The sequence below is a fragment of the Taudactylus pleione genome, unplaced genomic scaffold (assembly GCF_031769625.1).
Source record: "Taudactylus pleione unplaced genomic scaffold, aTauple2 ptg000086l, whole genome shotgun sequence".
Classification (NCBI taxonomy): domain Eukaryota; kingdom Metazoa; phylum Chordata; class Amphibia; order Anura; family Myobatrachidae; genus Taudactylus; species Taudactylus pleione.
In genome coordinates, this window is record NW_028284488.1 from 4,968,311 (window position 1) to 4,992,367 (window position 24,057).

The following is a 24,057-nucleotide window of genomic DNA, read 5'->3' on the forward strand; positions in this document are numbered from 1 at the left end:
AATGTCAGGCTGTGGTTGTCCTAAAAAACCTCACATCTTTCAAGTTACACCATAGTCATTTATTTACAAATCACAGAAAAATCCCTGCCTGCCCCAATTAAAAGATATATATTTTCTTGAAAGAATGCTTAAAACATCTATTAGCATGAAAAACAAGTTTCATTTTAAGTTGTATTGAACCTTGAGAAAAGTCAGATTCCCATAAAGTACGGATCTCCTTTTCCATTTATAGGTCAGAGGGCAACTCTAGTGCTGCAAAAGTTCATTTGAACCACAATTAAATAATTAAATATCCTAAACTTAATTATCTTGAAAAAATATTAAAGAGGTAGGCAGTAAATCATGAGCCACTTCACCAGGTAATGTTAAAAAAAAAAAAAAAAAAAAAAGACTGCATTCATAAGATAGCAGCCTCATCCTCCAACTCCCACATGATGGAGATTAGGTAGCAGTAGAGAAAAGTTGGCCTAATCGCACTATTACTGTAACTGTCACAAGGAAACCGATCTTCACTGTCATCCGCTTCAAGCACTGGTTCAAACAGTGCATTTATTACTGCTCTAAGTATAGCATTTAAGTTCCAGGGATACTTCCCCGACCCATACTATCTCACTGATCTATAACCTTTTGTTGGCAGATGCCAGCCTCTCTCTCCCTAAGCTTACTGCAGTTTGGGACAGTGAGCTTGGGGTTGGCCTAACTGAAGAGGAGTGGAGGAAAATATTCAAATTATCCCATGCCTGCTCTTCTAGTGTTGGTGTCATGGAGACCCAATATAAATTGCTCTCTTGTTGGTATAGATGTCCAGATACCCTCTCTAAGATGGGGATTGGTGTTCCGAATATATGCTGGCGCTGCTCTGGTGCTCCAGGCAACCCATTTCATATTTGGTGGCAGTGCCCTATCCTTCAGCCCTTTTAGAATGAAGTCTTCAACCTTTCTGCACAAATTGTAGGCAAACCAGTCCCTGCAGAACCAACATTCTGGCTGTTTCATTTTTCATCCAGACCCCTCTCGAAATACAAGAAAAAAAACTTCATGTCATTTGAACAATGCTGCTAAAGCAGCAATTCCAGTAAAATGGTGCTCCTCCAACAGTCATGGAATGGTTTACTAGGATAGACATATATGGAAATGGATGATATACTGACTTCAGCTGATGCTGATTATGGTTCCGCTGGATGGACTTCAAAGATTCTGTGACCTTCAAAAGTATCCTATACTCTGCCCGCTCCTCTATTTCCTAGATCTGTCCTGGGTTGTAGTAAAATCTGAGCTTTTGCACCTGGTAAACAGGTTAAATTAAAGTTGTAAGATAACCTAAGAGAAAGCGACTGCTTTCTCTTTTTCAGATATACATTTATCTACTCCCCTTTCCCCTACTCCCCCTCCCCCTATTGTCTGGTTGTTCCCTTTGTTTTACTTTTGTATGTGTTTGTGATTTGTTTTATTTTTATGTCTTCTTATTATATTTGCGGGTTTTTGATGTTTTACGATGTCACCGGCGATTTTGGTTGCCGAGTTTTATCTCTTTCCAATGTATTGCTATTTTTGAACCATGTTTTCTGACATTAACCATGACACCGTTTCTATATATCTGTACTATTATTTTATTGTTTCGACAATTTATTAATAATAAATACATTTTGCACTAAGTTCCAGGGAGCCACAAACAACCTGATAGAGGGGTAAATTTCATTGCTTTGACCGAAAGAAAGAAAAAAAAATAATAATAATTCGGGGGACAAATTGGTTACCAGGAAGAAAAAAATAAATAAATAAGATTACATACCTCTGCCGTGAGTGCAGATAAAGCAAGACTCATACAGAATCCATCACTTCACATCATATAGGATGGATGAAATATTTTTTCATGTTGCAATACATTTATTTTGGACTCACTCCATGAAATAAAATCATCTGCAAACTAACACTACTGAAGAGCTTTATTTTCCTGTCTTTATCATTTAGTGACTGATACGCCTTTATTTTTGAGCAGCTCCTGGTTAATAAACAGGACATTAAATTTAGCTGCTCTATATTTGGGACCTGGCTCAATAAATCTGGATGAAGAGTTTGAGGCCATCATTCCTCCTGTAGCATCTAACAAGCTACTGTAAATCACGGGAATTTTTCGCTGATTTTCCCTGATGTTTTTTTCTCCCCATCCTATTATTTTATCTGAAATAGAATATTTCGGGCAAAAACACATATGATCCGTGATCAGTTCGCGGACCTATGTGTTTTCGCCTTTTCAGCGGTGAAAATAACTGCACTTTTCGTGGATTTTTTTTTCGGGTTCCCAAAGATTTTTACAAGAATCAATTTGGAAGAGAAATCTGATTGAAGGGGACTGAACCAATTGCTCTGGCATGGATTCATCTTTAGATGGTTTTGCAGATCTTCCAGTTCTGCAGAGTCTGATGAAGACCTGTACTGTAGCCATTTCTTATAATCTGTAAATTGCATTGGAATATGTCCATATGTCTGCATATTATGCCCCCTACTGGTGTTAGTGGGACAGATGCAACAATAGTCATTGTAGGGTTCTCATTTTGCCCTTCATATTAGATCTTGAAGGTTTGTGGAGGATGTCTGGAGATGGGAAGATAATACAATAGACTTTTTCCTGACATTAACAGCCACCATTTTGTACTTGAAGCAGTCTGTTCGATTCCATAATACAGAGGTCTTCTATGAAAAAAAAAAAAAAAGTCGTCCCTTCTTATGGGGACTATACTTTGCACATATTAAATGCCGTTATACCCCTTTACGTGTCCCTTATATGCCATCAGCTACTTATCAACCCAGGGGTCTGATTAAAATTTGGAACATGCAAGCTCATGAGTACACATAACACACTATACTGAAAATATTAAAATAGATGGACGGAAAAAAAACAGCTTCATATACTACGTGTTCTGAAGTATTACCCCTCTATTCACAGTTATAGGCTGTTCGATGGAACAATCCTAGATGTATAGGTCCCAACAGTAAGTGTGCTCAGGAGGACAGTGCACTGTGTATAGGAGACCACACTGACCTGCACAGGGTACATAGGTGGCCTCATACACCCAAGTTGCAAAGTACAGTACATGGCATGCCAAACAGGACTATTTGCTACGACTTGAGGATAGGTGAATGTGGGCACATCTAAGTCCAGCACTCAGCACACACTACTCCAGAACATGGGAAGAGTGCACAACTTTCAGAGGAGATGACAGGATAAAGAAGAGGTGCAATCCATACACCTAGTGCTTTGTTCCTGCTGCATGGCTACGTATGTATGGGTCACCTTTCTCCCAGGGACTCTCCCCCTCAGGTTATTTCTGGCTATAAATTATTATGTATAATAAAAAAGGTACAATTATCTATACCACTATCCAAGTGACAATTTGCTCTTTTAATCCTCCTTTGGTAATAAAAACAAAAAGCATCTTTCCTCCAGGCAAGCAGATTCTTAAACAGTTATGGAGGGTGACACCTTTCTTTAAGGGCTGAGAATTACACTTACTATATTTAACCTCTTTTCTATAAAAAAAAAATAAATAAAAAGTTTAAATTAAATCCTTTGCCTCACAAATGCTATGTAGATGTGACTTGCTAATCATTTTTCTTTACTGTAACACATAATCCAGGAGAATTAAGCAGAAAAAACCACCTTAATTAACTATGCGGCTTGGAATATGGATATAAACTAACACCCTTTACTCCGTAGTTTACCTGAAGCGGGTGTTTTTTGGCTGTCTGTTTGGGATTGGGCTCGGGCACATACCCAGATGCTGCCTCCATGTGTTATGTCCAGTCTAGGTTGCTTCTGGTACAATAAATGCTTATAGCAGTTCTGGCTCCCTCTGGCCGGTCCTTCCTGTGGACTGTAAACTGGAGGATGCATGTGTAGCAGCTCGGCTTTCCATTCAGACGTGGGATATTTGTATTTCCACAAATATAATAGTTCCCGAAGGCAGCAGACTGCAAGGTCCAGGTAGGCCAGCCTATCCTCTGATTGCAGCATGAGCAGGACGTGTCACACAGACCACTACCACCACTACTCCCATTACCACCACCACCCCTAACTAGAGAAAGGAAAAGATGCGAGATGGAGGCGCTCTATATTATATACACACACTACCATGGGGACGTTTTTATCTACCCATCTAGAAAGGGAGCTAACTCAAAAATTCCTATCTGCATGTTAAAATGTGGCAGTCATTTTTCTCTTGAAGATCATATACATCAATAAGGTCTCAAATCCTAGATCCTTGTGTGATGACTGCATTTAGAACCAGAAAATTGTATTTATCTGTACTCTACTAACCTTAGACTCAGGTTGTTCAGAAGAGCAAATTGTATCCCATTAACAATCTCCGGCAGCTCTGGGATCATTGCTAGGACTGTCACCCCTATAAAATACTGAAGGATGCAGAAATACATGAAATAACACAGCATAAAAAAAACCCACTACGCTACCAAACTGAGGTCAGGATTACAGTGAAATGACATTATGCATTATGTGTTTAGTAAGATCATATTAGTAATAGTACAACTTAATCATGTTTGTACTATACACATTTTAAAACACTACCAAAATGTGGCCTCTGTCCTTACTGTACAGCAGATGGCTAGAGCCATGACCTTGATTTCAGTTACCTGAGAGACTGTAGCTCCTGTAAGAATGGGACTGATGTGTTCAGTGGCCAGATCCGCACAAGCTGACATTAATAAAGTGGAGCCAATTAGAACAACCATTGCCCTCCAGCGGGACCAGTGAACAACAGGGCTGTGATGGTGCCCAGGGACTAAAGGGAAAGGCAGAAGCTAGTACAAGTAAGCATGGCTAGTACACACTGCATTCCACATTTTCACAATGAACATATTTCATGTAATTAAGTCTATGGCCCGTATTCAGTTAGTTTCGCACCCGCGATACTTTTCTGCTCACCGGACTTTTCCCCTACATCGCATGTTTTTGTACGCGCCCCTGCTATTCGCCGTATTAAAATCTAAAGGATGCGAAAACACCTCCTGGCAAAACTCATACAGGCGAAAAGTGCTGTCAGAGATGGGAAATCAGCCTAACAACCCCCAAAAGATATAATAACATTGGGGATCAGTATAGATGTCCCCGATTTACCCCCATGGAGCTATTTGAGGTACTTGAGTGCTTTAATTTGCCTCTATATAGTGTCTTTGCACAAGTGGTTAAGAATAGCATTATGCAGTTTTTTGTTTTTTTTAAATAAGTAGTCCTGTCAAATTTGGGGTACATGAAGAAAAAGTAGTCCTGTCAAATTTGGGGTACATGAAAATGGGTGCTAGCATGGTTTAAATTCACTAAAGTTTTAAGTGACGTTAAAAAACGCACCTTCAGCAAGCACCTGCAATAAAAAAAAACGAAAAAAAAAAAAAAAAAACACCCCCCCTCCCTCATCCTTGCAGACCCCCCAAAATTCTATTTTGCTACTTTTTATGTGTGTACCCCCCACTTTGTACTTTTTTGCCCCCATTTTCAAAGTAATTTTTTGGGGTTTTCCTTTTTTTTATGCAGTTATCCTTTGGGGGGCTGTCCCAAGGGTGCAGAGTGGCTTCCGCACCTTTTCCCCCCAAAACTGCAATTCTGCACTTTTTTCCGCCTGCTATTCATAGGCAAAACTTTTTCACCTATTACATTGACTTTCTGCGTACGCGAAAAGTCTTTGCAATTGAATACAGCGAAAAGTTTCCGCCTGGGGAAATGACGTCACCTGAGATACTTTTTCGCGGATTCAAACTTTTCGCCGACAATTGAATATGGGCCTATGTCGGGAAAAAAAGCAAAAGTTTGTATTTTTCCTATCCTGGATGTGGATGAATCAGAAGGTGCACACCATACTATGAAATGAAAGCCATGATCTACAGCTCATACCACACACACACGAACATTACAAGAATCCCCAATAACCTCAGTGTGTCTGCATTTTATTTCTGCTTACCATGGCTAATACCGTGCAACAAAAAACAGATTTAGACTGCAAGTATTACTTTGGCTAAAAGCAAAGAGGTGGGAACAGCCTACCAGTTACTCAAATTAGCAGGGCACCACGATTAAAAATAAATAAATTATGAAAACTATTTTTTTATAGCGAGTTTCTTTATTATGGGTATGATGGTGTGGCCACACTCCTGGTTGAGGGCTTTAGAAGGCCACTCATCAAAAAAAAGTTGGTCCTTGACTGTAACCTGCATAATCCAGAACAATTTAGAGCCTGCGTTCTCTTACCATGGCAGTCACTGATGTGAATATCATATATATGAGAATGAGTCTTCAATGTGAAGATGAGCCCAATCACATAGGCAAGAGGCAGCAGGATGCAAACTGTATATACCAAGGGCCTGAAAAAGAAGAGCCAATAAAGCATATATGATTTGTTATGCCTTGGGGAAAAAGTAATCTATATATAAAACTTTAATACAGCTTTCATTTCCACACAAATAAAAAAAATGATTTAAAAATTGTAATCAATAATATAAGTGACATTTTCATCTGTTAAATTAAAAAATAAATCCCTATTTGTGAAGCATGACCCACCCAAACCATCACCATTTCTTTTACATTACCGTCCTATTAACTTGTATTTTGAATGCATAACAACTTATTGTTTTAACAAGTTGAAGAAAAAAAAAAAACACCAAATATAGTGTGTAGCATTTTTACTACTATTTAAAAACGGCACACTTACCTGACCTCACTGTAGAAGAGTGTATTGTTTTGTCCAATCTAAATAAGATACTGGGAGTTACTAGGATACTGTTCCAGCAGTACATTTCCTCTTAGATTTACACTGCATCTTGCAAATAGAGCTGTAGGCTAGACCACAGATTGACACAACTATGCTGTGCACTTAAGGTGCGTACACACGGACAGATATATTGTTACGGTTGAACAATAACGATATCGTTTAACGATATATCCTTCATTTTTATGCAGGGAACGACCAACGATGCGCGTTCCCGCATGAACGATAACTATGATCGTCCGTGCATGCAGGCCAATCTGGACGATATAGTCTACTTTGCATGTTCAGAGATGTGGCAGGATGACTCACTGAAAGATATATCTTTCATGTCATTGGTGGTACAGATCGTCCTGTGTGTATGCACCTTTACAGTGGTGGTAGAAAGTCCTGCATCACTTCTCAGGATCATGCTTTTTTGTTTCAATGCATCTTTTAACAGCTTTTTTTTTTTTTTTTAAATCATATCTAGCAATGTGATACTTTAAGGTCTTTGTAAATTACCCAAGATCCTAATAATTGTTTATATTTACGAATTAAAAAGCATAAAAACCAAAAGAATAATAATTGAATGAAATACAAAAAAAATTCAAAATACATATGTAATTGCCCACCCTTTAGCCTTGATAATTGCAGTAGTGTGGTTCGGTATATAGTGCACAATCTTTTCCAGGAGATCGATCCAGCTCACATTCCAGTGCCAAAATAATGTAGTTAAAACAAAATAAGAAATCAAATGCCGAGATGTATGAAAAATAAAAGAATTCGATCCGGACTGATATTCTGCCTCCATTTTCAGGGGGGGGGGGGGGGGGGGGGGGTTTGTGTATAGATCCCATTCAGTAGATGTCCATGGAAGGGAGGTGGAGTGAGGGCGGAAGTGCAGTTCCATGCTCATTAAGGCCACCAAAAGAAGAAATTTGTACTCTTGCAGGCTCGCTTTTCTCACCACGCTTTGGGCACAGTGGTTCGCTGCACTCGCCACAGATTACAATTCCCACTCTATGTCCACGTGGATAGTAACCGATGTCAGGGTACATCTACTGGAGGGGGTTATATCTTTTACCATCCTTCGGGGTCTGACCTGGTCTGCCGAGGTCTTCTCTGCTCTCCTTGGGTCCACTCTCTATGCTCAGTACCCACTGCTGCAGTAAATTTCGGGCGGTAAACCTGGTGGCTTCCCAACTCCTCAGAAGGGACAGTTTCCTCCAGCATCACGGCTCTGCTGGACTCAGACACTCCGCATTCCTGGCTGGTCACCTCTAGGACCCTTCTTAGCGGCTGTGGGAGTCGGCATCTTGCAGCCTTGGAGCTCCAATTGGCTGCCATCTTGCCTGCACATCCTCAGCTGGGGGATTTTTCTGTGGGGGCCTGCACTCCTATAATCATGTGTCCAGTGTATCCTTGCAGCTTCCCTCTTCTCCTGCTGCTGTGCGCCATTGGCAGCTCCTGTCCACCCATCCACTTCTAGACTTAGTGAAGATGGTGGCGGGTGGGAGACCCCAGCAGAAACCAATTTCGCCATCAGAGCTGGTCTTTCTGGGGACCTAAAACCTGCTTCTGAGTGTGCTCTTGTGATCCTCTATTTCCTGAGAACTTGGATAACTGCTGTGGCACTCCAGTCTCTGGCTCAACGATACCCTATGGTATGTCCCCTCCCAATACTTACCTGCTGAAGCCTGGATGTCTTGTTGGAACGGTTACCTTTTGCTCTCACCTGTCTTGCTGACTTTCAATGCAAACATTGTGCAGCTCCTGGATATAATTAAATTGTTTGAAACTTGCTGAAGTTCAGGTACTATTACCATCCTGCTTGTTTGGCTCCCCTCGTCTCTTCGGTCTCCCATTCAGGGCTACCCTGTGAAACTTTGCTAATGCATTTTTTTTTATTTAGGCTACATTTTCAGAAACCGCTATGGAACTGCTTCTTCAAGCCATATATAATTCAGATAAAAGACTGACTGGTATATTTGTTCTGTCAAGAAATGCATGAGATAGAAGTTGGGCTTGGAGAACCTGAGTTTGGGTTACCCACCCTTGAGGACTGATATCCTTGTATCTGACCAATTGATCTCACTGGACTCTCATTTGGCAAAATACCATCCCAGGCTTATGGACGTGATTGCTTACCTTTGTGGTAATGGTATTCGAATGGTTGGATTGATTGAGAGTGGAGGTTTATTATCTGTGCAGTTCCTGAAATGCTGGTTGACGACTGCTTTCGGCCAACATTCCTTATGCCTCAGTTTGCTATTCTCCATGTTGGCTGTATACCAATGAGACTTTCTTCATTGGGAATTCCCCCAAAGGATAGTCTTTGTTAAGATTCTGCAATATCTGGACCGGCGTCTAAATTTTTTGGGCCTCGGGGTGGGTCGACCCTCTCTGATGGCCAGTCTTAAACTGCGGATCCCAGGATGGTATCTTGACTTCAGCGCACCCAAGTGGTTATCCTTGTTTGAGTCGGTCTGCCTTAATTATATGTATCTGGGTTTTTTTTTAAATCCGGTTTGTCATCTATAGTTAGGAGGTCTACATTTGGGGGTCGCTTAGTTGACCCTTTAATACTGGGCTGGACACTCCATGACCTTATAGTACAATGGTATAGTTACCCTCATTTTGCTTTCATTTTTTCGGTTGGTGGGTTAGGTAGTGTAAAGTAGTTGAATTGTATATTTGGAAATCCAAGTATGCCATAAGTTGGGGGGAACTGAGGGGTGGTTGTTAATTAGGTTTTATTGTCCATATTTTAGTACAATATTGGCCACTGTGTTCTATTTCTTTTACCACAGCCATTAAGTGCAGCTGAATAATAAGTAGAAAGAATATGGGCCATCCATTGTATTGGCTAAAAAAGGATGGCTGTAGGAATATGTAGCTATGGGCCCAGGGGGAGAACAGATCGGGTAAGACCACAGTCATATGTGGGCACATTCTTACTAATCAAATAGGAACACCATGGCAAATTGGATCTATACAAACTCACCAGCTTAAGATGGTAATAGATGTATTAAACTACCAGCAAAAGTTTTTTTTTGTTTTTTTTTTAAAAAGAAGTTACCAACATGGCAACAAAATCCAACAATAAAATTGTCGACAAATGTTTAATGACAGTGGAGATACTTTGATTGCTTTTCTTTTTTAAATGGATTCACAACACAGATGTCCTGTTCCTACACCCAACTTCGTGCTACCTACAGTAAGTTTACAAAATGTTAAGGAGCCAGAAGATACTTGCTATCTGCTATGCTGGTATTTTATAGTCAATGACAGACACTGGCTGACAATACATACTGTAAACAATGCTTCAGGGTACAGATTTTTATATTTTTTTTTACTCATTGGCTATTGGGCACCAATTACGGTAAAGTCTGCTCCATCTGTAAACAAGCATTTAATAACTTACCAACTCTGTGTGGCAGTTCTGGCAAAGGAACTTGTCTGATGCATTATGTCCAAGATTCACACACTCTCCACAGATCATTTTCCCATACACTTTGGAGAATAGGGTGGGAGCAAATACTCCTAAAACATCACAAAACTAGTGTTTTTGGAATAGAAAACCTTTTTATACGGTACAAACATTTAGTGAAACGCTTAGGAGGGCAAAGACAACGTTACATGTGTATATAGCAATGCTACAGATTTATGTAGTGGCTGGAACACCGTAAGAATGCCTAACAAAAAAGGCACATAAAGCGGTCTTTAAAGTTGATTCTCAAATATATAATGAATATATTCCTATGCTTAAATAAATTGTTTAAGCAGGAACTGAAGTTTTTGCAGCTTAACCTTTTACCCCACCCCCATAATAAGATTTTTCCATTGCAATATTCATTTTGAATCATGATTTGAGGTTGTCATTGTGTAGACCAGAGGTTCCCTAACTCTGTCCTCAAGGCAAACGAACAGTCCAGGTTTTAAGTATATCCATGCTTGATCACAGGTGACTTCATCAGTGCCTCAGTCAATTTCATTTAACCACCTGTTGTCAACTATGGATATCTCTAAAACCTGAACTGTTGGGGTGCCTTGATGACAGTGTTTGGGAACCTCTGCGATAGACTAATTACACCACTGAAAAATGTGGCTTTTAGTCATTAAGAGAAAATCAACACCAGCAATCATGATTTTATCAATTCTTTCAGTTAGATTTTTATATTGAGCAGTGCTCCAAACCTCTATGCCAGAGGTTTCCAAACACTGTTCTCAAGGCACCCAAACAGCTCAGGTTTTAGAGATAACCACCTGTGTGCAACCATGGCTAAATCAAATTGACTGAGGTAGTAATTAAGTCAAGCATAGATATCCTTAAAACCTGGACTGTTAGGGTGCCTTGAAAACCTCTGCTCTATGTCTATAGCTAGATAATGCAAGTTGAATGCACAAATTGTTTAGGCTGAGAAAACTATTACATTTGGGACAAGTGGAAAAACACACATAGTAAGACACCATGATATTCAATGCAAGGACAGTAAATGTATATCTGGGAGACACAGATAAGACAAGTGATCTAGTAAGTCTAATAGCCTGGGATGGTTCTCTATACATATTTAGTATCCTGTCCTGAAAGATAGCAGATCCTAGTGTAAGAAAGTAAAGCCATCGCAAATACACTTTAAGGATACCCATTTCCAAATCATTTTGGAGGACTAGCCTATGAGATTGGAAATCATTATCTAATGTTACATTTCATTTCTGGTAATGGGAATGTAAAAATCATAGTAATTACGAGGGAGGTTCAGTAAGTAAGGTAACAAGACCTCTCACATGTCTAATGTTCTCCAATTCATTCTAAATTCCCACCAGGCCAGAGCAGGTAGACCACTGCTTCCTCTCACAGCCATTAGACTGCGCCTCATATAAGTCAGTCATACTGTCCCACCATCAGTTGTAAGATGCCGGGGCTGGTGGAAACATGGTTACACATTGAGATGCATAGTGTGATTAGATTTCTGCATCTAAAGAGCATATCAGCAGCTGACATCCATCTCCAACTTGTTGCGGTGTACGGTGATAATGTCAGGTCACAGAAACAGGTTTGGGGCACTGCCTTTGACAACAGCAGGACAGACCAAGAAGAGCAGCGATCCGACCAGCCAAGCACACCCACCAAAGGTGACAATTTGTGCCGCATTGAAGGTCCGATTCAGGACAGACGCAGTACAGTTAGTGATATTGCTGACCAACTGAACATCTGTGGGTACTGTGCTGTGCACAACATCGTACATGAGCAACTAGAGTACTGGAGAAAAAAAAAAAAAAAGTGTTCACACTGGGTACAGAAAAACTTCCATAAGTTTGGAAAGTCTTTCACGCACTTGATGCGGTACCATGAGGAAGTGCAGTTCCTGCAGTGTATTGTTACAGGCGATGAAACGTGGGTGCATCATGTGACACCAGAGAGGACGCAAGCATCCATGACATTTAAAAACACGCATCGTCCCCACCTTCAAAGACATTCAAAACAACTTCATCAGCAAAGGAGGTCATGGCGACCATGTTTTGGAACCACAAGAGTGTGCTTCGTGTTGATTTCCTCACAAAAGGGAGACAAATGTGAATGCTGTCCGCTATTGTGACACATTGAGCTGGTTGCGGAAAGCAATTTGTCAAAAATGACCTGGGTTGCTGTGAACAGGCATCATACTGCTGCACGATAACACCAGGCCACACTCAGCTAAACACACGCGTGAGTTGTTACAGCGCTACCATTGGGAGGTACTAGACAACCCTCCCTACAGCCCTGGCCTGGCACCAAGTGATTTCCATCGCTGTGGCCCATTAAAGCAGCACCTGGGTACAAGGCGATTTGCAACAGGTGGTAAAGTTCAGCAAGCCGTCATGTCCTGGCTTCAGGCGCTTGACACGGATTTCTTCTATGATGAGATAGATGCCTTGGTGTACTGTTTGAACAAATGTTTACAAGTATGGGGACTATGTAGAAAATAATCTGTACCAAGACCATACTATTGATTATACATATATGTACGAGTTTACTAAATTTACGCAATGAGAGATTTTTACTTTATTTATTGAACCAACCTTGCACATATATGAAAATGTGAAGCGAAAAAAATAAATAAATAAAAAAAACAAGTGCACACAGCTGGGACCTTCTGAGGATTCTCACCTCCTACAGAAATGAAGAGCAGAGCCGAGCCCACACCAGCTGACCGGCTATTAAACCTCTGTTCTCGATGCTTTATTCCTCCAATGACCATACACAAGCCCTGTAAATAAAGATCTAAGATTATTGTACCTTTCTAATAATAACTTTACTATACTATGTTATGATATTATTCAATCAGTAACGCCAGTGCTGGAAACCAATCAGTTGTAACATAAATTGTAACATTTTTAGGCAACATTCCTTTGGAATTATGGGCCCGATTCAGCACGAATCGCAGCTGTGTAATCGCACGCAATTAAGCTGCGAAACATGCTAATGTCTGCCACCGCTCAGCCAGACGCCCACTACTGCTTCTCACATCCATAATACCTCGCAGTCCTGCGTATACATTGGTAACATTGGCCCCTCACGAACAATTACAGCAGGTTTGAGCTGTCTCAGAATTTGCAAGTCTTGTTGCATGCAGTGAGTACTCAGGATGCGTAGGCAATCGCAATGGCTAATTTATGCACGCCCACGTAATGGCATTCAAATGGACAGGCACGGCTGCGTTTCTCCAACCACTTACCAGTCACCACCTACAACTGCTCACAGCCTGTCACTCACTCTGTGATGGATGCCATAGTGCGGCCGTAATTGCCGTGCACTGCAATGCATGGGCAATACACAACAATCGGCCGATCTGCGTACGCAGTTGCTATCCATGCTGTATCAGGCCCTTTATTCGGTATATAATGGATTTCAATTTGTGGTGGATTTAGCCCTTGAGTGTCCAATAAGTTATTTCTCTGAGATGCATTTCTAATTTAGAAAAAGACAATCAAGCTAAATAAACACCCAAATGTGTTATAAAAAGGGACCAGGTGTTCCAGTACTGACAATTTATAGGAGGGCGAGCTAGATTGTAAACAAAATTTAGTTCAAGGAACAGAGATAACCAGTGTTCTTCAGAAAGATGCATTTTTTAGACATAACACATTCCCTATAGTGTAAATATAGGTTTCATTTTCAATGCAACACACGGAAATGACACACATGGTGCCAAAGACTCACAGGAACGAAGAGGACACATCCCAGAACCGTTCCAGTCAGAGCAGATTTCACCACTTCTTCATAGCACTTGTTATCCTCCCGTGAGCCCTTAATCAGTGCAGTGATGTAAAAGGTCAGTTCAATGATTGAGCCAAACGTGGCATTTACCACCGCTCCCAATGCAAAATTGCTCTGAGCTGAGATACTAAATCGTGCCACAAGATGGCAGCAAAGACAGAAGGAAAGAAGAGAAGTTAAAGCAAACCGTAAAATATATTGCATGTAAAAACTATTATCATATTTATATGGTACCAGAAGGGTATATATGTACATAAGGCTAAGCTCAAAAACTAAAATGTTTAAACTCTTATTAGAAAAGTTCATAATTTTAGATCTATACATAATTAATCTGCACAGACACAGAGGGTGGGGGGGGGAGATGTGGGAAGCATACGCTGGAATTAGGAGGAAGGTTGGGCTTGACTGAAGAGATGAAGTTTAATGGCACATAAAAAGCTGGGAGGATTTCTGAGCGTGTCAGGGGATCCCATAGGTCGGGAGCAGCATGGGAGAGATCATGAAGCCGCTAGTGGGAAGAGATAATGAGTGAGGAGGTGAGGCCAGATCAAAGTGTGCTGAAAGTAGTGTGAGTGGAAATGAGGTGGGAGATGTAGAGCGAAAAATGGTTTAGGACTTTGTAGGCTAGTGGGCGGACTTTATTTCAATAGGGGGCAGGGAACCAATTAAGGGACTTGCAGAGGGGGGTAGCAAGAGAGAAAAAATAATGAGGAGAACAGTGTTATACAGGACAGACTGAAGAGGAGCAAGGCGGGAGCTAGGATAGGACAAAAAGAGGAAAAGGTTATAGCGATTGACGGGAGAGAAATGTTCTGTACCTAGCTGTAATCTTTTACATAGCATGGTAACAGTAGTTTGCACTTACGCCGCCACCCCCCCCCCCACAGTCCAAAAGCGGCTGACTAAAACGGACCCTAGTTACAGGTGTGTAATTGTGTGGTAGAACGCTTACACTATAATCCTCAATTGAATAGAGACTAGTTTGGATAACATTCTGTGTAATGTGCTGCATAATATGGTGGCGCTATAAAACTATCATGGTATCATTTATTAAATGCTTCCATAATGGAGCAAATCTAGTGATTGATTCATAGTTAGGAAAAACTAATTTTCTTCTTTTGCGTGCAGGATAAATACTGGCTTCTTCTGCATGTAGCCCACAAATACTGGAGAGCTTTAGAGTTACAATGCAATTTAGAGCTCAGAATAGACACCCCTCCCAACTCAATTAAATCTCAGCACATTTGTAATCTGCCCTATCTGCAGCACAACATGGTTATGCCAGAGGGCAAATTTGCTCTTTTTTTTTGCCCATCTCTCAACTCTGAATTAGTCCCAGAATAGAACAGTAAAAAGTTTGTAATTAAGCGTTACCATTAGGCTTCTATATTTCAAATATTTCCTACTTAAGGCCGAGAAATGTGAAAAGTGTATAGAACTCAATTTCCCCTTAAGGAATATTTGGGGTTCTGTTACTGCTGTATTCCCCTTAAGGAATATTTTAAAATTACCGAAACAAGCAACGACCATTTGTAATTTGGAAGAAAACATGTCACAGCCAAGAAATTTGCAAGACAGCAGGTGATTAAATTGTATACTCCGATGCGCTTGTACCTTTTAGTCCTGTCAACAGTAATGTTACACATAACGTATCAAATAAGAACTCTGGTGTGTTTTTGAACAGTGCCTGGAAAAGAACATACAGATGTGCCCGCATACATCTATCCTCCGTGCGCTACAAGTCGCGCTACACAATGCGGGAGCTCAGTGTGACTCGGTAGCGCCGTGTCTTTTTATGCATCTTTTTACCTTCAAATGTGGCTTATTCATTACTAGATAGCACATGCAGCTTCTGATGATTAAAATGACATGCAGCATGCCTATATTGTGTGTGACTGCGGGTGTATCTGCATGCTAAACACTAGGTTACAGTTTTACAACCACTGACACTGTAACGTAGCATTTTGCATGCATATACACCCGCACTCACTCACAGAACATAGGCATGCTGCATGTCATTTTAATCATCAGAAGCTACATGTGCTATCTAGTCGTATAGTTGTGCAAATAAGACGCATTTGAAGGTAAAAAAGGACACTCTGCACTACAGAGTTACGCCACAGCATGGCGCGACTAGAAGGGCTGTTTAACGCGTAAGGAGGCTAGATGTATGTGGACACATCTGTAAGTCAGATTTGCCTTTACTCCCCAACAAAGGTAGTAATGATGAAGTGCAATCTGTCCTGTTGGAATAGATTCACTTACCTAGCAATTGCCATTCCAATGTAGTAGGACAGCGGCATTATGGAGAGCAAAGAGAGCGTAAATTTCACTGGGGAGCTTGTGTAATCGTTGTGGCTGTCCATATAGCCAAGAACCAGTGACACAATCACCAATACGATTAGATCTGCAAGAGGCAGTTAGGGAGGTTTCTTTCAGTTTGCTGGATTCCAATATGGACATGTTATGCTGGGTACACACTGGCAGATATATTGGTTCAATTGAACGGCCAATATATTGTTTGTGCGTTGGCCAGTGTATACAGGCAATAGGTAGTTCAGACAGTGTCGGCTGTGTAGCACAGCCAATGGCAGATATATCGGCACATCATGCTGTGTGTACAGGCGGTCAGCTGATCGCCCATACACTTGCTGCAGAGGCCACAGGTATAAATGCCTGCCCAGTTGTTGTGTCATATCTGACATATCAGACCACTGATTGGAAAGAGTGTATGCACTTACACATCAGATAGGAAGGCGGATCGGCTGTCCGGCATGTTTTTCCATTTATAATTGCATACCCCACTTCACAATGAATTGTAGCAAGTCAATAAACACCACATCTAATTAATTTAGTGAGAATATTTTTTCGGAACATGAGCAAGTTGCTAGACAGCCAACTCGGCCATTGGATATAGTGCACTTTATTGAGCATCTCCATTTTATATCACTCTTATACAGGACCTTTCAGTTTTAATGTGTCTGCTTGTTGAGAATTCAATCATTCTACTATAAGCTAATTTAGCTATGAAAAGTATCTATAGCATGAAATAGTATACATAATATGCCAACATGATCAGCACATTTGTATTTAGCTTGTCCTGCTAGTGCCATCAGGAACTCGCACCACTGACCATTCACACGTCTGCATAATGTTAAAAAAGCTAAGAACATGCACTTGTATAGTAAAGGATACTGACAGCAAACACATTAAGTCCATCAACCGTGTACTTGTAGTAATAGAGGTTAACAGCAGAATAGCAGCATAGGACAATGTCTGTATCGTAGGAATCTTCCACCTAGCAATTGAAGCAAAAAAAACAATAAAAAACAAAACACATCCTTTACAAAGTAACCACACACTATCTTATTTGGCATAAATTGGGCGGGATGCATCAATACCGTTTTTGCGGTCAAACCTACCTAGCATTTTCAGAGGTTTGGACGCTCACCACATATACACCAAGCCTCAGAATGTCATACACCCCGGGGCTTGGATGCTGCTGGCAGCGCCATCTTAGATGGAGTTAACCAGTGGAAGCCTATGGTTTTCTATTCGCAACTCCACTGTGATGCCAAGGGTAGTAGGATGCATTGCATTCCGCCAAAGACTGAAAAGGAATTTTCCACCACCCAAATCTACAAAAATAGTTTTGTGTTTTTCCTACTGTGAAATAAAATATAGCACAAGATACTGATTTGCAAGATACAACTGCCACACAGATGTTTTGACTGAGTACAAAAGTCTGTTGTGCTGAAAGTAAATTGGAGTGTGTATAAAAAAGAAGCCTAAACTGCAGAATGTTAAAACTTGCTTGATACAGTTTATTCGAATTCTCCAGTAGCAAAGTGGATAGTCAGCATCTACAAACCAGGCAAACTGCAGCACCACAGCACAGCATTTCCAACCAACAGCACATAGAAAAAAAAAAAAAAAAAAGTGTGCGCGCAATATATATATTATACACACACACACACAAAGCTGCAAATAAATTACATACAGCAGGTAAAATAAAGTATTGAACATATCAACATGTTTCTCAGTAAATATATTTGTAATGGGGCTATTGTAATGAAATTTTCACCTAATGTCAGCAACAACCCATACAATCCACACAGGCATAAAAATCAAAACCCTAGATGTCCATAAATTAAGTTACGTGTAATGTGAAATGACACAGGGAAAAAGTATTAAACATGCTTACTGAAATTTATTTAATACCTCGTACAAAAGCCTTTGCTGGTAATGACAGCTACAAGACGCCTCCTGTATGGAGAAACTAGTCGCATGCATTGCTCAGGTGTGAATTTGGCCCATTCTTCCACACAAACAGTCTTCAAATCTTGAAGGTCCTTGACTGTGTGTTTAGGATCATTATCTTGCTGAAATGTCCACACTCGTTTCATCGTCAGCATCCTGGTAGATGGTGTCGAAGCTGGATAATTTGCTGAGACAAGATCAGCTTAAAATAAGATCGAAATTACGCCATCTTGCGAATGGCCGCAAGACACCATTTTGCGAATGGCCGCTCAGCGCCATACCTCATACACACATTAATAGACACAGTTGCGCTGTTAACATGTCGCATATTAGTCAATGCATAAGGCCCAGTATGAAAACGCTATTCATTAGCTTAGTGCGCACACGCATCTGCCCGAAGTTAACTAGCGTCTTTTCCCATATCCCTAATATTTACATAATGCACACTCACCCAAAAGGTTCCATTGCTTTAAAGTATAAGATCCAAGTTTTATACATTTATTAGAAATGCTGTGAAATAAAGACTATTTGGTATCTAAGGTTTAATACGTGATAAGTAAGCAGTGTTTGGTATCGTACTGATCTGCACTTCCTCAACAGCTTTCCGGTGTCATCGGTGAGAAGACCGCAACATCCATTCGCAACTTATGGACCGTAGAGACTTAAAGCACCAAAATGTACATTGTAAAAACCAACAGCCAAGATTTCCATGAGGCGGGAAAACGGAGGCAACAAGCTGTTAGAGGCTGTTCTGTGTCCATTTGAATCAACCCGTTAAATGCCCTGTAACAAACGCACTGTGATAGGGAACCAATGGGATCAGCAACAAACCTCTCTATTGTGTTGCCTGTTTCTGTAAGGGTATAAATGTGTGTGGTGTGACCCCAGTCTGGAGTCTTCTTGCTGATTGATGGAGGTTTCTTGCTGATGTCGGTATCTGGTCCAGAGCGCGTGCGTATGTATAACTGTATCTTGGGTTTGTATAATTCTTTGCGCTAAATTGTACTTGGATCACAGCGTGTAACTGACTGTACTTTGCTTGAATAATACTTTGCGCTTTGGAAACACATGTTCAAGGTCTAAAGTCTTTATTTTACTGTATGACTGCGTGTACGCAAATAGCGCCAATTTTAGAGGTTTATAGGTAGGTTTTAGAAGGTATAGGTAGGTGCGTATAGAGGTTCAAATCCAGTATCCTTAATGGCAGCAGATTTTTATCAAGAATGCCTCGGTACATTTTTCCAATCATCCTTCCTTCAAATCATATGAAGTATTGTATGCCAGTACCGTATGCTGAAAAACAGTCCCACACCATTATGTTCCCACCTCCAAACTTCACTGTTGGTCTGGTGTTTTTGGAGTGATGTGCAGTGCCATTTCTCCTCCAAACATGGGGTGTATTATGGCATCCAAAGAGTTCAATTTTGGTCTCATCTGACCAAGTATTTCACAGGCTTGTCCAAATGTTGTGCAGCAAACTTTAAACGAGCTTCAACATGCTTTTCTTCAGCAATGGAGTCTTGAGTGGTGAGCATGCATATAGACCATGGCGGTTGAGTGAATTACTTATGGAATAATTGTCGCTGCTAATTCCTGGTCTTTAAGAGCCAAGGACCACTTGTGGAGAGCTTCAGAGAGGAGTGAATATAATCAATCAGAAGAGTTGTCCGTCAGAAATCTTGTGAGGAGCAGCTTGTCGTGGCCGGTTTATTGTGAAATGATGTTCTTTCCACTTCCAGATTATGGCTCCAACAGTGCTCACTGGAACATTCAGACGTTTAGAAATCCTTCTGTAACCAATGTCATCAGTGTGTTTTGCAAAAATAAGGTTGTGAAGGTCTTGAGAGCTCTTTGGTTTTACCTATCATGAGAGGTTTCTTGTGCGACACAATCAGTTGGACTGTACAAGCTTATATTTCTTTGCAATGACAAGGGGCAGGATTGCTTTCTAATTACTGATAGATTTCAGCTGGTGTCTTGGCTTTCCATGCCTTTTTGCACCTCCCTTTCTTCATGGGTTCAACACTTTTTTCCCCGTGTCATTTCACATAACTTAATTTATCGACATCTATGATTTCTTTGCATGTGTGGATTGCATGCGTTGTTGCTGACATTTGGTGAAAATGTCATTGTAATAGCCCCATTACATATATATTTACTGAGAAAAATGTTGATGTGTTCAATACTCATTTTACCCGCTGTATAGCACTTGCATAGAGAAACGCTAATCATCAGTATGGGCCACTCGTACACAAATGGGAGCAATTACGCATGCACAACTTCTCTCCAATTTTCATTTTTGGTATATGGCACCTAATGTACACCCGCACAAAAAACATTAATACCATCGTTTGGCGGAAATAAAGACAGTCAAGAAGGATTTGAAAATCATGTCAAATAAGGGACTGTGATCCTTGCACATTCAGTTATTTTGAAAGGGGTCATGAACCTCTTAGTCAAGTCTCTGCATTGCAGATCTTATTTAAATTTCACCTTGTTTGTGCTGCAAATGTGTACATGTTCCGGAGGCATTAGCAGCACAGAAAACAAAACCCTGGCATTCATCTTAGAGATGGGAATAAAAAAGACGGAGATCCAGGAGATGAAGCAAGCCAACCCATGGGCTACTGCAAGCACAGGAAATCCTAGTAGGAGCCACAGATAAGTGCTGATGCGCCACTGAAATAAAGACAAGATACATAGGGAGATAGGATATATATGTTACTCATGACAAGTAATCAACACCATAGTAGGACAATGAGTCAATATACCTGTTACTGAAACACTGGCTGCTGAACCATCCCGACTGGTGCTGGTAAGTATCCTAACCCTCCACTCCCCCTCCCTTGGTTGTCCTAACCCTAAAGCTCCCAGGTGGTGCCTAACCCCAAGTCCTCCTGGGAGTGCCTAAACCTAAATTCCCCCCCCCCCCTCCCCACACACTAAACCTAACTCTCGGGGGGTATGCCTAACCCTAACCTCCCCCCAGTGGTGCCTAACCCCCTCTCTCCACAGCCCAACCCTAACCCCAAGTCCCCCCCGGGGGTGCCTAAATCTAACCCTCCCCCTCCGCGGCTAACTGCTAAAATGCCCCAGACTTACCTTGTTTGGGACGGCATCCTTCTGCATTCTGGCGTCGGGATTAAGATAGGCGTCTGTATTTTGAAGCCCATCTTAAGTCCTGTGTCGGACTTTAGCCGTCAGGATTTAGACCGGTCTAATAACTACATCCCACTATAACATGTACATGATGATGCTTTTAAATTTGCCGGTATCCATCACATTGCACAGATGTGTCCACATACACGTATCCCCAAATCTAGCAAAATACCTGTTTGGTGCACCATGCAACATTTTGTTCAAATTTATGCAATGCGAAGTCAAAATACTTACCACTAATAGTATGCCATTAGCATATTAATGCGCAAAATGCAGGAAAATAGTATGTTACATCGGTAAAAAGGCAAAACACACTTTATGCAAATTGATTACACTATTAGGTACTTCGTACATTAGCAAAACTCAGGGAAAGAAAGTGCATAATCTGGGTAAAAAGACAGATCCTATACGAGTAGCTAGCGCCATGCATAGCTCGGCTTAATCTGCTAGGGTATAACAAGCCCTTTGCCACAAAAAGTACTAATCCTAAGCATGGTACCTAAGGCCTGATTCACTAGAGATCGCTATTCTGCTTATATGCACGCAACTGCGTTGCGAATATCAGCTGTGTTATATAAAAGCTTGCCATCGCAATGAGAATCTCTATAAAGACGCCCACTTCTTCTTACTCCCATCCATATACTTGACCAACATAGTGAAACAATTGGTAGCATCGAACAGTTAAGGAAGCCCAGACCTTACTCAGGAATTGCTTACTTATGCGCATGCTAGGACGCCTCAGGCGTCATCTGGTATCACAGTGGATAATTTATGCACGCCCATGCAATGGCGTTGAAATGCACTGGCACACCTGTGTTCACCCAGACCACCTCCCCGTCACCACCCACAAATAGCACTTCCCGTCAATCACTTTGCATTCGGAACTGCAAACAGAGGATACGCAGAGACTGGCTTGCCCACGTGCACTACACTGTGTACGCATGCACAGCGCAAATTAATCGGCCGATTGCGTGCATATAAGCAACTGCGTTCCTTGCTGAATCAAGCCCTTAGTACAGTATTAGAGAATTCGGACGCAAAATTGGGGAAAAGGTCCTCAATTTATTTTATTTATTTATTAACAGTTTCTTATATAGCACAGCATATTCCGTTGCGCTTTACAATTGTAAGCATTAATAGAACAAAACTGGATAATAACAGACAGATATATAGGTAGGAAGGCCCTGCTCGCAAGCTTACAATCTATAGGGAAATAGGCATTGATACCAAGGATAGGTGCTATATATTGTATTTTGGTCCAGCCAGAATGCACAGTTTCTTGGTTGGCTGCATGATCCAGTCACACAGGAATGTCGACCAAATGTCATGAGGATGTGAGAGAAAGACGATGTGTGAGATTGTGTGTGGACTGTAAAAGGGGGATGTAATTAGATATGGAAGCTATGAAGGTTATGTGGGAGGTTCTGGAATCTGATAAGCTTGCCTGAAGAGGTGAGTTTTCAGGGAACGCTTGAAGGATTGGAGACTAGAGGAAAGTCTTATTGTGCGAGGTATGTTATTCCATAGAGTGCGTGCAGCGCGAAGAAAGTCCTGTAACCGTGATTGGGAGCAAGTAATGCATGGGGATGAGAGACGTAGATCTTGTGCTGAGCGGAGAGGTCGGGTTGGGAGATATTTTGAGATGAGTGAAGAGATGTATGTTGGTGTGGTTTGGTTAATAGCCTTATGTGTAAGTGAAAGTATTTTGTATTGAATACGGTAGAAAACCGGCAACCAATGGAGGGACTGACAGAGCGGGGCAGCAGAAGAAGAACGTTTTGCAAGGAAGATAAGCCTTGCAGCTGCATTCATAATGGATTGTAATGGTGATGGCCTGTTTTTGGGAAGACCAGTAAGGAGGCTATTGCAATAGTCAATGCAGGAAATAATAAGTGCATGGATTAGAGTTTTTGCAGTGTCTTGTGTGAGATATGGTCGAATTTTGGATATGTTTTTTAAATGTATGCAACATGATTTTGAGACAGATTGAATATGGGGAACAAAGGACAGTTCAGAGTCAAGGATGACACCAAGGCAGCGAGATTGTGGGGCAGGGTGGATGGTCGAGGTATCAACAGTGATAGAGAGATCAGGTTGGTAACTGTTATTGGCCGGTGGAAATATAATTAATTCTGTTTTAGAAATATTAAGTTTCAGGTGGTGAGATGACATCCAAGATGAAATGGCAGAAAGACATTCAGTGACACGGACCAATACAGATGGAGATAAATCTGGAAAGGATAGGTAGATTTGAGTATCATCCACATACAGATGGTACTGAAATCCAAAAGAGCGGATTAGTTTGCCAAAAGAGGTGGTATAGATTGAAAATAGTAAAGGACCCAAGACAGAGCCTTGCGGTACCCCAACTGATAGAGGTAGCGAAGAGGAAGCAGAATCAGAAAAACGAACAGTAAAAGAGCGATCAGATAGGTAGGAAGAAAACCAAGAAAGAGCTGTGCCCTTAAGACCTAGGGATTGCAGTGTTTGTATGAGAAGAGAGTGGTCAACAGTGTCAAAAGCAGCAGAGAGATCTAGAAGAATTAGGAGTGAGTAATGGCCTTTAGCCTTGGCAGTGACAAGATCATTTACTACCTTAGTCAGTGCTGTCTCTGTGGAGTG

At 41.1% G+C, this 24,057-nt stretch overlaps 1 protein-coding gene across 2 annotated transcripts in view; it reads right to left on the bottom strand.

Moving 5' to 3' along the window:
* LOC148529127 (uncharacterized) overlaps positions 1-24,057 on the bottom strand; it is an 85,548-nt gene that overhangs the window by 14,607 nt on the left and 46,884 nt on the right. For both annotated transcript variants that reach the window (XM_088468882.1, XM_088468883.1), the window contains exons 8-17: positions 20,770-20,955; positions 17,212-17,314; positions 16,282-16,423; positions 13,960-14,143; positions 12,907-13,006; positions 10,180-10,298; positions 6,720-6,757; positions 6,260-6,372; positions 4,651-4,799; positions 4,319-4,413 (exon numbers count right to left, since the gene is read on the bottom strand). In XM_088468882.1, the coding sequence (XP_088325008.1) occupies positions 4,319-4,413; positions 4,651-4,799; positions 6,260-6,372; positions 6,720-6,757; positions 10,180-10,298; positions 12,907-13,006; positions 13,960-14,143; positions 16,282-16,423; positions 17,212-17,314; positions 20,770-20,955 (1,229 nt within the window). The remainder of the gene's footprint in view (positions 1-4,318; positions 4,414-4,650; positions 4,800-6,259; positions 6,373-6,719; positions 6,758-10,179; positions 10,299-12,906; positions 13,007-13,959; positions 14,144-16,281; positions 16,424-17,211; positions 17,315-20,769; positions 20,956-24,057) is intronic.